The sequence below is a fragment of the Trachurus japonicus genome, chromosome 9 (assembly GCF_045865225.1).
Source record: "Trachurus japonicus isolate A0001 chromosome 9, Traja_1.0".
NCBI classification, from domain to species: domain Eukaryota; kingdom Metazoa; phylum Chordata; class Actinopteri; order Carangiformes; family Carangidae; genus Trachurus; species Trachurus japonicus.
In genome coordinates this window covers 10,615,490-10,628,322 of record NC_140915.1, presented here as the reverse complement: position 1 = coordinate 10,628,322, position 12,833 = coordinate 10,615,490, and the positions used below count along the sequence as shown (strand labels likewise).

The 12,833-nt window shown below is 39.7% G+C and overlaps 1 protein-coding gene across 3 annotated transcripts in view; it reads right to left on the bottom strand.

Moving 5' to 3' along the window:
- Positions 1 to 337: 337 nt before the first annotated feature.
- kank1a (KN motif and ankyrin repeat domains 1a) overlaps positions 338 to 12,833 on the bottom strand; it is a 49,888-nt gene continuing 37,392 nt past the window's right edge. For all 3 annotated transcript variants that reach the window (XM_085785902.1, XM_085785901.1, XM_085785900.1), the window contains 8 exons: positions 12,435 to 12,543; positions 11,306 to 11,572; positions 9,982 to 10,069; positions 9,140 to 9,359; positions 5,116 to 5,258; positions 4,052 to 4,252; positions 2,729 to 2,827; positions 338 to 1,332 (listed from right to left, as the gene is read on the bottom strand). In XM_085785902.1, the coding sequence (XP_085642028.1) occupies positions 1,270 to 1,332; positions 2,729 to 2,827; positions 4,052 to 4,252; positions 5,116 to 5,258; positions 9,140 to 9,359; positions 9,982 to 10,069; positions 11,306 to 11,572; positions 12,435 to 12,543 (1,190 nt within the window). In that variant the 3' untranslated portion in view covers positions 338 to 1,269. The remainder of the gene's footprint in view (positions 1,333 to 2,728; positions 2,828 to 4,051; positions 4,253 to 5,115; positions 5,259 to 9,139; positions 9,360 to 9,981; positions 10,070 to 11,305; positions 11,573 to 12,434; positions 12,544 to 12,833) is intronic.

The window sequence follows — 12,833 nt, the reverse complement described above, 5'->3', positions numbered from 1 at the left end:
TTTCTTCAGCGATTGTCATTTTCTTTTCTTTTAAACATTTCTCTCTGCTGTGATCATGTGACGATGAATGAATCTTCTCCACGTCTCCTCAACTTACAGATAAATGACACGTTAATCAGGTAAATTTTAGTTACAGGGAAGCCAATAAAGTTTTATTCAAACTAATAAATGATACAGCAACATTTACTCATTGATTATAGATCGTAGATTATTCAGTTATCAGATGGAAACGGAGCAGTAAAAAGCAACAATCATGACCCGGTTTCACTTCCCCTTCCCTTCCCTGTCGCTCAAGTTGACAGTTTGTGAGTCAATGATGACGCGGCGCTGAGTCATGATAATCTTTAAGTGTTGTTTATTGTTATATGGCAAAGTCTCAGGCACTTCAATTCTCATTGGAGGATGAAAGTCAGCACCTTGATGAACACTAGAGCAGGACAGACACTTTACATTACACATGAGACAGAGAGAAAAAGAAACTGGACATGAAGAGAAAAAGAAGAACTAAACTCTATCGACCACCGACTGTATGTACAATGAAATACATATATCTGCATTAAAAACTATACTTTGATAAATATATAACTTCATGGATTTTGTTAAGCAAAGTAATAGGAAATATTCAAAATACTGTGATTCTTCTGTTTTTTGTTTTTTTCTTTAAATAGATACAAAGGATTTGTATAAAAGTACTGTTTCTCCAGTCAAGGTCACGTCGAGCAGTGTATATATACAGGAAACCTTTCCTCTAACATGTGGGTGGATGATTCTCCATCTGTGTCATCATCTACTCTGATGAACTCAACAAAGAAAAAAGAAAAAGAAAAAGGGAAAAAAAAATAAAAAATCACAGAGGAAGATGTTTTTGTTGCTCCTAAATGATCAACATTGAGCTTTAGAAATAAAAAAAAAAAGGTCAAATTGACAAAAAAAGAGAAAAAACTAACAAAAAAAAAATTGCATTTAGTCGTTGAAGTTTGTGTCCGTGTTGGTCTGAACTCCAGTGGCTTGTTAAAAAAAAAAAATGTGACGGGACTCGAGGCACCAGCTGGTTACATTCATATGAAAGGACACTTTGGGCTCATGGGGGAAGGAGAGAAAGAGAGAGAGAGAGAGAGAGAGAGAGAGGTGTCTGAACATAAATATATATATGTATGTATGTAAAAAAGAAAAGAAAGAAACTTCCAGAGATCTCATTGGTTGGTTGGGAAGGCATCGTTCAGCGTGAACCAATAGCAGCGCAGCAGCAGGGTTTTTTCCTCGGGGCCTCTAATCGAACATGCTTCTCCGGGTCGGACTGGGCGACGTCTTCCTGCCGAGTCGAGGCGTTCCCTGGAAAAAACCACATCACATCAATGAGTTTGTTCATGGTCAAAAAATGTCTGAGTCTGTTATAAAAATGTTTTAAAAAAGTAATAATTAATTTGCTGCATAATTCTTTTTGACCAACTTCAGTTTTTGTCATAAATATAAAATATCAGACACACTATTGTACAGCCATGTCTGTTTTTACACAGTTTTTAATACCACTATGTGCCATTTTGTTGGAAAATCTCAATAAAAAAGATTTTTTTTGCGAAAAAAAAAGTATAAAATATTAGAACAGAATATTTTTATTGTCTTCGCAACAAGCACAAAGACATGGAGAGGGTCGATCCTCTTTAGGTGCGTTAAAAAGAGAAGTACAAAAAGTAAAAGTAAAAAAAAAAAACTATATGTGATAAGTAAGAAAGAAAGAAACACTATCTGTTTTTAACCCTTCACATGCCAGTTTGTTTTCTTGTATCATTATTATTATTAGATCAGAGCCATGTCAAAATTGTGTAATCCATTTGCTGCATTGTCGTCAAGGGGGCAGTTGTCGGTCTGAGAAGTGAAGCTCACTTCCGCGTTCAAAAAACTGCAATCCCCCCGGATTCCTCTGGGGGCTGGTGTCAGAAGGGAGCATTCCCCATAGAGCCCCATGTTAAAATCGCCGACTTTACACCCTCAATAAACATGTTAAAAGCCTGGTGTCAGAACGTTTTTTCGTCTCAATCGATAGTTTCTACCCCCGCACACACTCTGAGGGGGGTGAATTTTTTTTTAACTCTACCATTTTACTGTTATTAGGTTAAAATTCTGGCCAATTAGGGCGCGGAAACGTTGAGTGACAGGTCCGAGCAGCTCCGTGGACAGCTGCTTCGAGGCCAGTGGGCGGGTTCTCGGCCGGCCAATCCAACATGGCGCTGTTCAGGCCGCCATATTTGAGTCACAAAAACGACTCCCCAAAACCAATGGGTGACGTCACGGACGCTACGTCCATTCTTTTTACAGTCTATGATTGTCGTGCAATAAGCCGCCGTACGTACGCCCCCTATTGGAGACTGAGAATATGACATGAAATTGCCAAATATTATTACCATAATTTGGTAGAAAACATTAAAAACTACATTTTTTCTAGAGTTGAGTTCAGAATGAAAAACATTTTACCTAAATTGTATCAATCAAATGCTGTAAATAACAATGAACAAAAAAATTATAAAAAGTTTTCATGGGTTTCAATTGGCCACGGTGGAGCCAAAGTGCCAAAGTGTACAACTGGATGTTTTGGATGACAGTTTATTATTGATATATTTGAAGAGTTTAAGTTAGAAAAAAAAATCCAGATGGAGGTTTCTCCCTTTCTCCCTCCCCGTCTGGTTTTGGGGAAATAAATGTATACAATGTAAAAAGATGGACGACTCACAGGAGACTGGGCTTTGGAGAAGTTGATCTGAGCGTAAAGCAGCACGGCGATGTCCTTGTGTCCGGCCTCCAGAGCGATGGACAGGGCCGTGCTCTCGTCCTGCAGGGGGCGGGAATCGAACAGGTGATCAGCACTAAACCACCACACCCACTGTTAACCCTCCTGTTGTTTGACCCAATCTGTTCCCTTCCTCCATCCTTCCTTCCGTCCTTTCTCCCTTCTTCCTTCCTTGAACGAATCTGTTCCCTTCCCTCCATCTTTCCTTCCTTCCTTTTCCCTTCCTTCTTTCCACAATCCCTTTTCCCTTCCTTCTTTCCCCTCTTCCTTTCTTGAATGAATCTGTACCCTCCCTCCATCTTTCTTTCTTTCCTTCCTTCCTTCCTTCTACAATCCCTTTTCCCTTCCTTATTTCCTCCCTTCTTTCCCTTCTTCCTTCCTTGAATGAATCTGTTCCCTCCCTCCATCTTTCTTCCCTTCCTCCTTTTCACAATCCTTTTCCCTCCCTCCTTTCCTTCCTTCTTCCTTCCTTGAATGAATCTGTTCCCTCCCTCCATCTTTCTTCCCTTCCTTCTTTTCACAATCCTTTTTCCCTCCCTCCTTTCCTTCCTTCCCTCTTCCTTCCCTGAACGAATCTGTTCCCTCCCTCCATCTTTATTCCCTTCCTTTTCTCTTCCTTCTTTCCACAATCCTTTTCCCCTCCCTTCTTTCCTTCCTTCCTTCCCTCTTCCTTCCTTGAACGAATCTGTTCCCTCCCTCCATCTTTCTTTCCTTCCTTCTTTCCACAATCCTTTTTTCGTTCCTTCCTTTATGACCCAATTGACCCAATCTCTTCCCTCCCTCCTTTCCTTCCTTCCCTCTTCCTTCCTTGAACAAATCTGTTCCCTCCCTCCATCTTTCCTTCCTTTTTTCCTCCCTTCTTTCCACAATCCTTTTTTCCTCCCTTCTTTCCTTCCTTCCTTCCCTCTTCCTTCCTTGAACGAATCTCTTCCCTCCCTCCTATCTTTCCTTCCTTTTCCCCTCCTTCTTTCTACCCATCTTTCCCCTTCCTTCCTTCCTTCCTTCTTTCCCTTCTTCCTTCCTTTTTTCCTTGACCCAAGTTAAACCAACCAACAAACTATACAATCCAAAGCCTCTAATGTTCACTCAGAACAGATCAAACTTTATAAATTTTATATTTCTCCGAGTGATCTTCATTGATCTGTTGATTATTTTACCCAATAATCAATCAGAAGACAATGAAAGACGCTGAAAGATTCATCTTCTCTCCTCAAATAATTGATTGATTGATTGATTGATTGATTGGTTGACGTAGCGGTGACTCACGCTGTCGCTGAGCGTGGCGTCGCAGCCGGGCTGAGCGAGCAGCAGCTTGACGATCTCCACGTGTCCGTGTTCGCTGGCGCACATCAGCGCCGTCGAGCCCTCGTCGTCCTGGACGTTGACGTCGGCGCCGTGGCCGAGCAGCGCGCGGACCATGTCCATCCGGCCGTGACTGACCGCCAGCATCAGCCCCGTCTGACCGGCCTGGGGGGGAGGGGGGGGTATTATTAATTATTTAATTATTTATTATTATTAATGTACATGTTTCATATTCTTCACTGATTTATTGATTATATTATAAAACTGTGATAAATGTTCAGTTGTAGTTTCATAAAACCTGTCGTGGCATTTTCACATGAATTATTTTTTTCTATTTTTGTTTTATAAAGTATTATATCTTTAATTTTGTATAAATAAATATACAAACATAAATCAAACTCAACACTAATTCCTACTACACAGAACAGATAATGAACACAAACACATAATATAGCAATAACGATAAGCTTCACAGCCTCAATAACATAAGGAACAAAAGGCAACATTAATCAGATTCTGAGTTGGATTCATTCAGTTTTAAGTGAAATTTAACAACAAAATTATATATTTTTTTATGAATATGTTTTTTAAAATTCATATTATATCATATGTCGGAGTAAAAAGGCAGGTTTCAGGTCTGGAAAAACCACAACAGGCCATTTTATGACATTTTATGATGCATAAAGAGAGAAAATTTATCATTAAATGCATTGAAAGGGAAACAATAATGAGCTATAATCATGATTAATACATTGTTTTCACATCTGAATTCACATTGATGATATTTCCTCTGTAAAATCATCAATATTTCTATCTAAATATGAAAAACTGTTTCCTGTAGTTTCCTGTTTCGACCACTCGGCGGCGCCAAAACACCAGTTAAGTTTTCCTTCCTCAGCGTGAAAATAAAAGTCAAACTGACACTAAACTTCTTCAGCTTCGGTCTGATTTAATATTTTTAACGACATCATCCCCTGATTGGAAACATTTTGAATAAACTTTATTGACGCTGTGACACCATCACCGACCTGGCTGGCCCGGGCGTTGACGTCTCCTTTGCTGAACAGTTCCTCCACGATGCTCATGTCCCTCGGCGTCTCCACGGCAGCCAGCGCCGCCAGCATGATGGGCGTGTATCCCGCCTTGTTCTGCTGGTTCACGTTACACACATCTGAAACAAACACACACACACATAAACACACACTTCAACAGGACGCACCTTCAAACATCATGTACACTGCAAAAACTCAAAATCTTTCCAAGAATATTTGTTTTATTTCTTGTCAAAATGTCTCAATTTTAGTCAAAACTCATCTCTTTCCACTTTAAATAAGTCTCATCACCTAAAAATTAACTTGTTTTTAGATCATTTTGACTGGTTTCAAACTAATTTTCAATTTAAATAAGTAGAAAAATCCGCCAGTGAAAGCTAGTTTTTTGTGTTTGTAATAAGAAAGAAAAACTTGCTCCACTATCAGATTTTTCTACTTATTTAAAGTGGAAAATTTGCTTGAAAAAGTAAAAAACTGTCTAAAAACAAGCTACTTTTAATGTGATGAGTCTTATTTTGACTAGAAATGACATTTTGACTAGAAATAAGACAAATATTCTTGGTAAGATTTTGAGTTTTTGCAGTGTATCTAATCTGGTAGAGACAAGAAGACAAAAAAATCGGCTTTTTCTACAGAAACAAATCATCCTTTCCTTTTCACTGCAGGAAGAAACTTATTGAGGCAACTTTTATGTCAGTTTTAGACTATGGAGACGTTTTATACAGGCATCAGCTACAACTTTACATCCACTTGACACCGTTTATCATTCAGCCCTGAGGTTTATTACTGATCGACACTGGATTTTATTTATTCTTAAAGCTCTCACTGGTCTCTTACCATCTTATATGAACTCACTAGTATCTTTTTATAAAAGTTTCTATCGCACACGCTCAAAAGACTGGCTCACACTGCGGGTTCCCTCTGTTCACACCAAACTTGGAAAGACCAGTTTCTTTTACTGTTGCATCTACAACCTGGAACAATCATTTGAAACTTACCTCACTTTTATCAATAGGACAATTTAAAACCATAACTACATCTTATTTGACCTCTAACTGCTCCTGCTTTTAACTACACTCATGTTTTAATTTATCCTTGTCACCTTTAACTTCCGGTATTCTGTTACTGTATGCTTTTGTATGGTTCAAATGTCTTGTCTTCTGTCCTTATATGTTTTGTGTTACATCTCGGCTATATTTATTGTAAATGAGGTTACTCCTCAATATATCTCTGAGTTTAAATAAAGGTTATGAAATGAAATAAAAATACTCATGACCTGAAATTGAAATTCACAATTCTACTTGTTTTTTTTCTTATTTTTCTATTTTGTTATTTTGTAATGGTTATTTATATTTTTACTACCAACTTATACACTTATGAAATAAAGTTTAAAAGTCCTGAAAACTTGAGATTTGAGAGCTGCAACAGACGAAACAAGCCCTCTTCTATTGTTGTGATTGGTGTAAGGGGAGAATGTATGGAAGCCGCTGCATGTGGGTAAAAGAGGGGGAAATAAATGAATGAAATGACGCATGATTTATAAATAATGATAAAGTAAGTTGGGGTTTTTTGTTTGTTTTTTTAAATGGCCTGGCTCACACTGCAGGTTCCCTCTGTTAACACCGAACTTGGAAAGACCAGTTTCTCTTACTGTGCTTCAAATGTCTTGTCTTCTGTCCTTATAATGTTTTGTTTCATCTCGGCTATATTGTAAATGAGGTTACTCCTCAGTATATCTCTGAGTTTAAAGGGATAGTTCAACATTTTGGCAAATTGGCCCATTGCCATAATCGCTATAGTCATAGCAGTAGGTTCGTTACCTTCAATTGTCGGTGTAAGCTATTTTTAGAACAGCGGAGCGGAGCGGCAGGCTGCTCAGGGCTATGCTATGGAGGCTAAGGGAATTTCTTGGTTTTCCTCATCAAACTCATCAAATACACAACCGAACAACTCCAAAAGGCTGTCCTGGACAAGTTGTGAGCTGCACAATTACCACGCTATGAGATAATAATGGAACGTTACGAAACGGAGCCGTTTTCGAGGTAAATACATGCAAAACCGCTGATGCGTGTTGCGTTCAGGGACAATTTTTCAGCAAGCAGACTCTGTATTTACCCTGTATTTACCTTGAAAACGGCTCCGTTTCGTAACGTTGTGTTATTATCTCATAGCGTGGTGGTTGTGCAGGTCACAACTTGTCCACGAAAGCGTTTTGGAGTTTTGGGATTTTGTATTTGATGAGTTTGATGAGGGAAACCAAGAAATCCCGTTAGCCTCCGTAGCGTAGCTCTGAGCAGCTCGCCGCTCCGCTCCTCCGTTCTAAAAATAGCTTACACCGACAAATAAAGGTAACGAACCTACTGCTATGACTATAGCGATTATGGCAATGGGCCAATTTGCCAAAATGTTGAACTATCCCTTTAAATAAAGGTTATGAAGTGAAATTAAATGAAATGATTGTCTACATCCTGGGTGGTCTCTCTCTCTCTCTCTGAGTCAAACTCCGGCTGTGATTGACTCGTCAGCGTCGCTCGCCTGTCACTCAACAACAACACAACACAACAACCTACACGACCCACGATGCATCAGTCCGTCACTTCTCTCTCTCCCCACACACACACACACACAAGAAACAACTACAGCGTCCCAGGACCACGATGCTTTGTGTGTGTGTGTGGACCTTTAAAGAACTTGTCCTTTAGTCTTTCTGCAGGCGAGGAGGAGACATCAGAGGGGGAGGAGGGGGAGAATAGAGGGAGGAGGGGGAGGAACTGGGACGGTGCAGGACAAAGAGGGACGGAGGGGACGGAGGGGGGAGTGGACACGCTGTCACACACAAAAGGCCGAGGAGACAAAAGGCTTTTAGAGCAGCGAGTGGCCGGGACCTCATCACAGTCTATTGAGCCTTCAGAGAGAGAGAGAGAGAGAGAGAGATCGCCACCGCCACCGCCGCTGCTGCTGCATGGACGTGTGTGTGTGTGTGTGTGTGTGTGGATGGATCTGATCTGGGAGCTGCAACTTCCTTCCTCAGGTTTCTTTCAGTTTCAAGTTCTTCTATGATCTGTGGTATCAACTAATCTATTCACACATGAATTGTTCTACTCGTCTGTCAGTGCTGGTGGTTTCCATCTCATGTACCGGTAAGATGAATGGATAATATAGTTTTTAAAGAGTTACGGGATGAATTACGCTCTGTGTTTGCCTGTGACTACACGGTTTTTGTTAGAGCTGCACAATATGCAAATTAAAAAAAGAGAAAAGAAAATCATATTGTAATTGCAGCTCTCACTAATTGTGTTATATTTTGATTAACTGTTTTCATAATATTCATTTTCATAAATTCTCCTTTTACATCTTACAACAGATCAGTGACAGTTTTAATGTCTGTGTCTTCACTAAAACAACTCTGTCTGGTAACGTTGTGTTATTATCTCATAGCGTGGTGAATGTGCAGGTCACAACTTGTCCACCAGAGCGTTTTGGAGTTGTTGGATTGTGTATTTGATGAGTTTGATGAGGGAAACTAAGAAATCCCATGAGCCTCCGTAGCGTAGCTCTGAGCAGCTCGTGGCTCTGCTCCGCCGTTCTAAAAATAGCTTGCGTCGACAATTAAAGGTAACAAACCTACTGCTATGACTATAGGGATTATGGCAATGGGCCAATTTGCCAAAATGTTGAACTATCCCTTTAAAAACTGATTATTTTGTGCATTTTTGTCTTAATTTGAAAGCCTAAGTTAAGGCACTGACAGGAAATGCAAAGAGAAAGAGCAGCAGGACGAGGACATGCAACTATTTCTGTTGTATTTATTGTTTTTCTTTTGGGTTCGGGTCTGATGAAGATGTCGGAGGAGGGAAACTGAAGCCTGGCTGCATTTTTTTTAAGGAAAACTATTATTAACTAAGGAAAACTATTAGATTTATTGAAGTTTCAGTTTAGTTTTGATGATGTTTTTCACATTTCTCTGAGGTGAGACCGTTTCATCGTCTTGTTTCCTCACCTGCGTCCAGCAGCTTCTTCACCACCTGGAAGTTGGAGTGCGACACGCTGTAGTGCAGCGCCGTGTTGCCGTTGCCGTCGGCCATGTTGACGACGTGGCGCAGCACGGCGGGCGAGACGGCGCCGAAGGCCGTCAGGTAATCCTCCACCATGGACGCCACCGCCGCCTTCTGGCTGGACACACGGAACCACTCGTGCTGCACCGTGTTCAGACAGGCGCGCTGCGGAAAACACACACACACACACACACACACACACACACACACACACACACACAGCCGACCAGCACGGGGTTAGAGGAGGAGAAGAAAACAGGGTTCCCACTCTTTTCTTGAAATCGTTTTCCAGGACAATTTCAGCTGATGGACATTAGTTTTTACGCCATACACACTGGTTCATCCCCCGTCCCATTCATGCTTTGGAGAAGTGTTCTTTTTTCGACAATGGTACCTTATTTTGTAAACTGAATCAGTTTGTTTCTATGTTTATTCCTCTCTCTCATTCTCTCTCCCAGAAATCTGATTTAGAAATGTGCAGTCTATGGCTCTAATTTATTAAATAATCTCTTAAATGCTTAGAAATTATGACAAATTTATCGTAGAACAGCATAAACATGTTTTTTTTTTTGGGGGGGGGGGGGGGACAAAATCCTTAGAAGGGTCTGAAAAAGTCAAATAGAGCTCTGGTAGCTGTGATAAATCATTTTCAAGCTTTTCCAGGACATTTGACTTTTTTTTCTCATTTTCCATGTGTTTTCCAGATTTTCCAGGACGCGTGGGAAACCTGGAAAACTAGAAGAATTGGTGCTGTGTTTATGGTCTGAGCGGGAATCGAACTCCTCACCAGGTCTTTGCTGCTCACAGCCTTCGAGTCACTGAGGTGAGTCTTGAGAACGCTGCAGGCGGCCGACATCTTCTCACTCAGCTCGTACCTGAGACAACAACAACTTTCATTATAACTTCTGATGACTTTATCCATATTAAAGATTAATAACATGAAAATACAAATAAATAAATAAAGCTGTTGTTTCAAAATATTGTACAAATCCAAGTCCACACTCCACAGTGCTGTAAAAAAGTATTTACCTCCTTCCTAAATTCTGACTTTTTTGTATATTTGTTACACTTAAATGTTTCAGATCATCAATCCGAGTTTAATATTAGACAAAGATAACACAAGTCAATATAAAATACAGTTTTTAAATGATGATTTCATTCTTCTGGGAAACTCTGTGGACTCAGTTGGATGCAAAAGGCTGCGGCCGTCTTGGCCACAAAACTCTTGTAGAAGATCATTTTCAACCTCAACAAGTCTTTTTTTTTTGTCCTGGTTAAATAAAGTTTAAATAAAACAAATAAATAGCGGTAATCTAAACCTACCAGGCCCTACATGTATGTGAAAAAGTAATTCCCCTCTTCCCCCCCTTGTTAAATCATGGACTAACTGTGATAAACCAATTTTGTCATTTTGGAAATCCGAGTTCAGTTCAGTCTGATGCATCAAGAACTCACTTCAACGGCAACACATCTCTCTTTATTATATTCCATAATTTATCTTTTATCTCTTTTTTTGGGGTCTTTTTCTCACTTTAAATCTGTGTAATTGATTTTATGTTCAATTTATTATTATTTTATCGTACTGCTTCATTATAAAACTCTTGATTATAAGTGTTAAGATAATGTGCAGCTGTAAAAAAGGGGAAAAAATGTATATGAACACATCGAGCTGCGATCTAAAGAAACTCAACAAACAGATGAAAAAACGAAATCACTGAAGCGTTACGGAGCCGTTTCTAAAGCTCTGGGACCGGAACCGATGCCACAGTAAATGCACGCCACGATCAAAGCTAAAGACGGTCCAACGAAACATCAGAGTGTGACTTTTTACTTTTGGATGAGCTGTGAATTTTACATGAATCCAACATGAAACCAGAAGCTACAGAACAGATTCACTTCACATGATGTTTGCAGAGGAAAAAACAATCTAGTTTCCTGTGCAGATGTTTTACCTTCTCATGGTTTATTAGTTATTTGAAACATTTGTCACTTCAGGAGCTTCTTGCTTTTTACCTGCGCTGCTGTTCAACGTCTCTTTTTAGAAACCAGAAGCAGAACAACTGAGCACCAGAAGAAAAAGAAAAAGAAAAACAAACTCCTCTCTCTCTCACCTCTCTCTGCTCTCCTGCTTCTCTGAACTTTCCGCTTCGTCCTTCTTGTCCACATCCTCGGCTCCCTCGGGCTCCAGCTCCTCCCTGCTGCTCTTCCCCTCCACGTTCTTGTGTTCCTCCTTTCCTCTGCTCTCCTTCTCCTTCTCCTTCTCCTTCTTCCCCTCCTCCTCCGCCTCTTCTTTCTCCTCCTCCTCCTCCTCTTCTTCCTCCGACCCAGAGGAGCTGCTGTCCTCTGAGCTGGAGTCGTCGCTCGACGTGCTCTCGTACCTGAGCCACAAGGGGGCGACAGACAGACAGAGGATTAAAACTCAAGGCATCTTTACTTATATAGCACATTTCATACCAAGGCAACTCAATATGCTTTACATAAAGACAAAACATTTAAAAAGAAAAAGAGAACAGCATAAAAACAAAAAACACAGAGTTAAAAACAGGAGCAAAGAAGAATAAAAAAGTAAAATAAAAGAAAATAGATAAAGTTTAAAGTTCTTAACACTCAGGGTTTCATGACAAGTGAAAACGTAAGTGTTCATCCAGAGCAGCAGGAGGAGAAACATGACAACATCTAAAAAAAAAATCTAAATAACAGCAAAAAAACAATGACCTAAACAATAAACAGTAAACTTTACGCACCATATTTAATCCCTTTTATTATAATAAACCTTTTTTTGCGCTTATATAAAAACAGCAAATTTAAAATACAGTAACAGTGTATTTATTGTACAATATTGAAAAGAAACAGAATAAAATGAAATAGATTAAACTCAGAGATAGAAGAGCAGAATTTAGACATATTTAATTACACTTTAAAAGTCTATCTGTTTATTTATATATACTGTTTTTTTTTTTTGCCTTTTATTGTTATGTGGTGCTGGGACAAACTCATTTCCCTCCTCTGGGGATCAATAAAGTTCATTCAATTCAATTCAATTCTAGTCAGTTTAAAAAGGTGTTTTTTTTTAATCTTTCGTACTTGCTTTTAGCACTAACTGTGATTTTAGGAATTTGCATTGATTGTGTTGTTTTGTCCCTGTGTGTGTTGACTGAACCAAAGAAGATTTTCTGCAACAACTGACAATAAAGTTTTTGAAGTCTGAAGTCTAAATACAGAAGTTAAACGCTGACTCACCCTCCGTTCACTCCGACAAACTGCAGGTTCTTCTTGGTGCCGTTGGAGTCGGGCCGGCCGTCCTTCTTCTTCATGATGGACTTGAGGGTGCTCTGACTGCACGGCTGGCCTGAGGAGCCATGAAGAAGAAGAAGAACAAGAGTCGTTACAGAAGTAAATATGATGTTGATCTGGAGGTGACGGATCATAGAGGTGAAGTTTGCTCTTTTCAGTTCACTGAAGCTGCGTATTATAAACCCTGTATGGACCGTGATGCGTTTATTGTCACTGTTTAACATTTTGTCTCTTCATCAGCAGTTTAGGGCTGCAACTAACGATTATTTTCATTATTGATTCATCTGTAGATTATTTAAACGATTAATCGATTAGTTGTTTGGTCAATAAAATGTTGAAAAATGT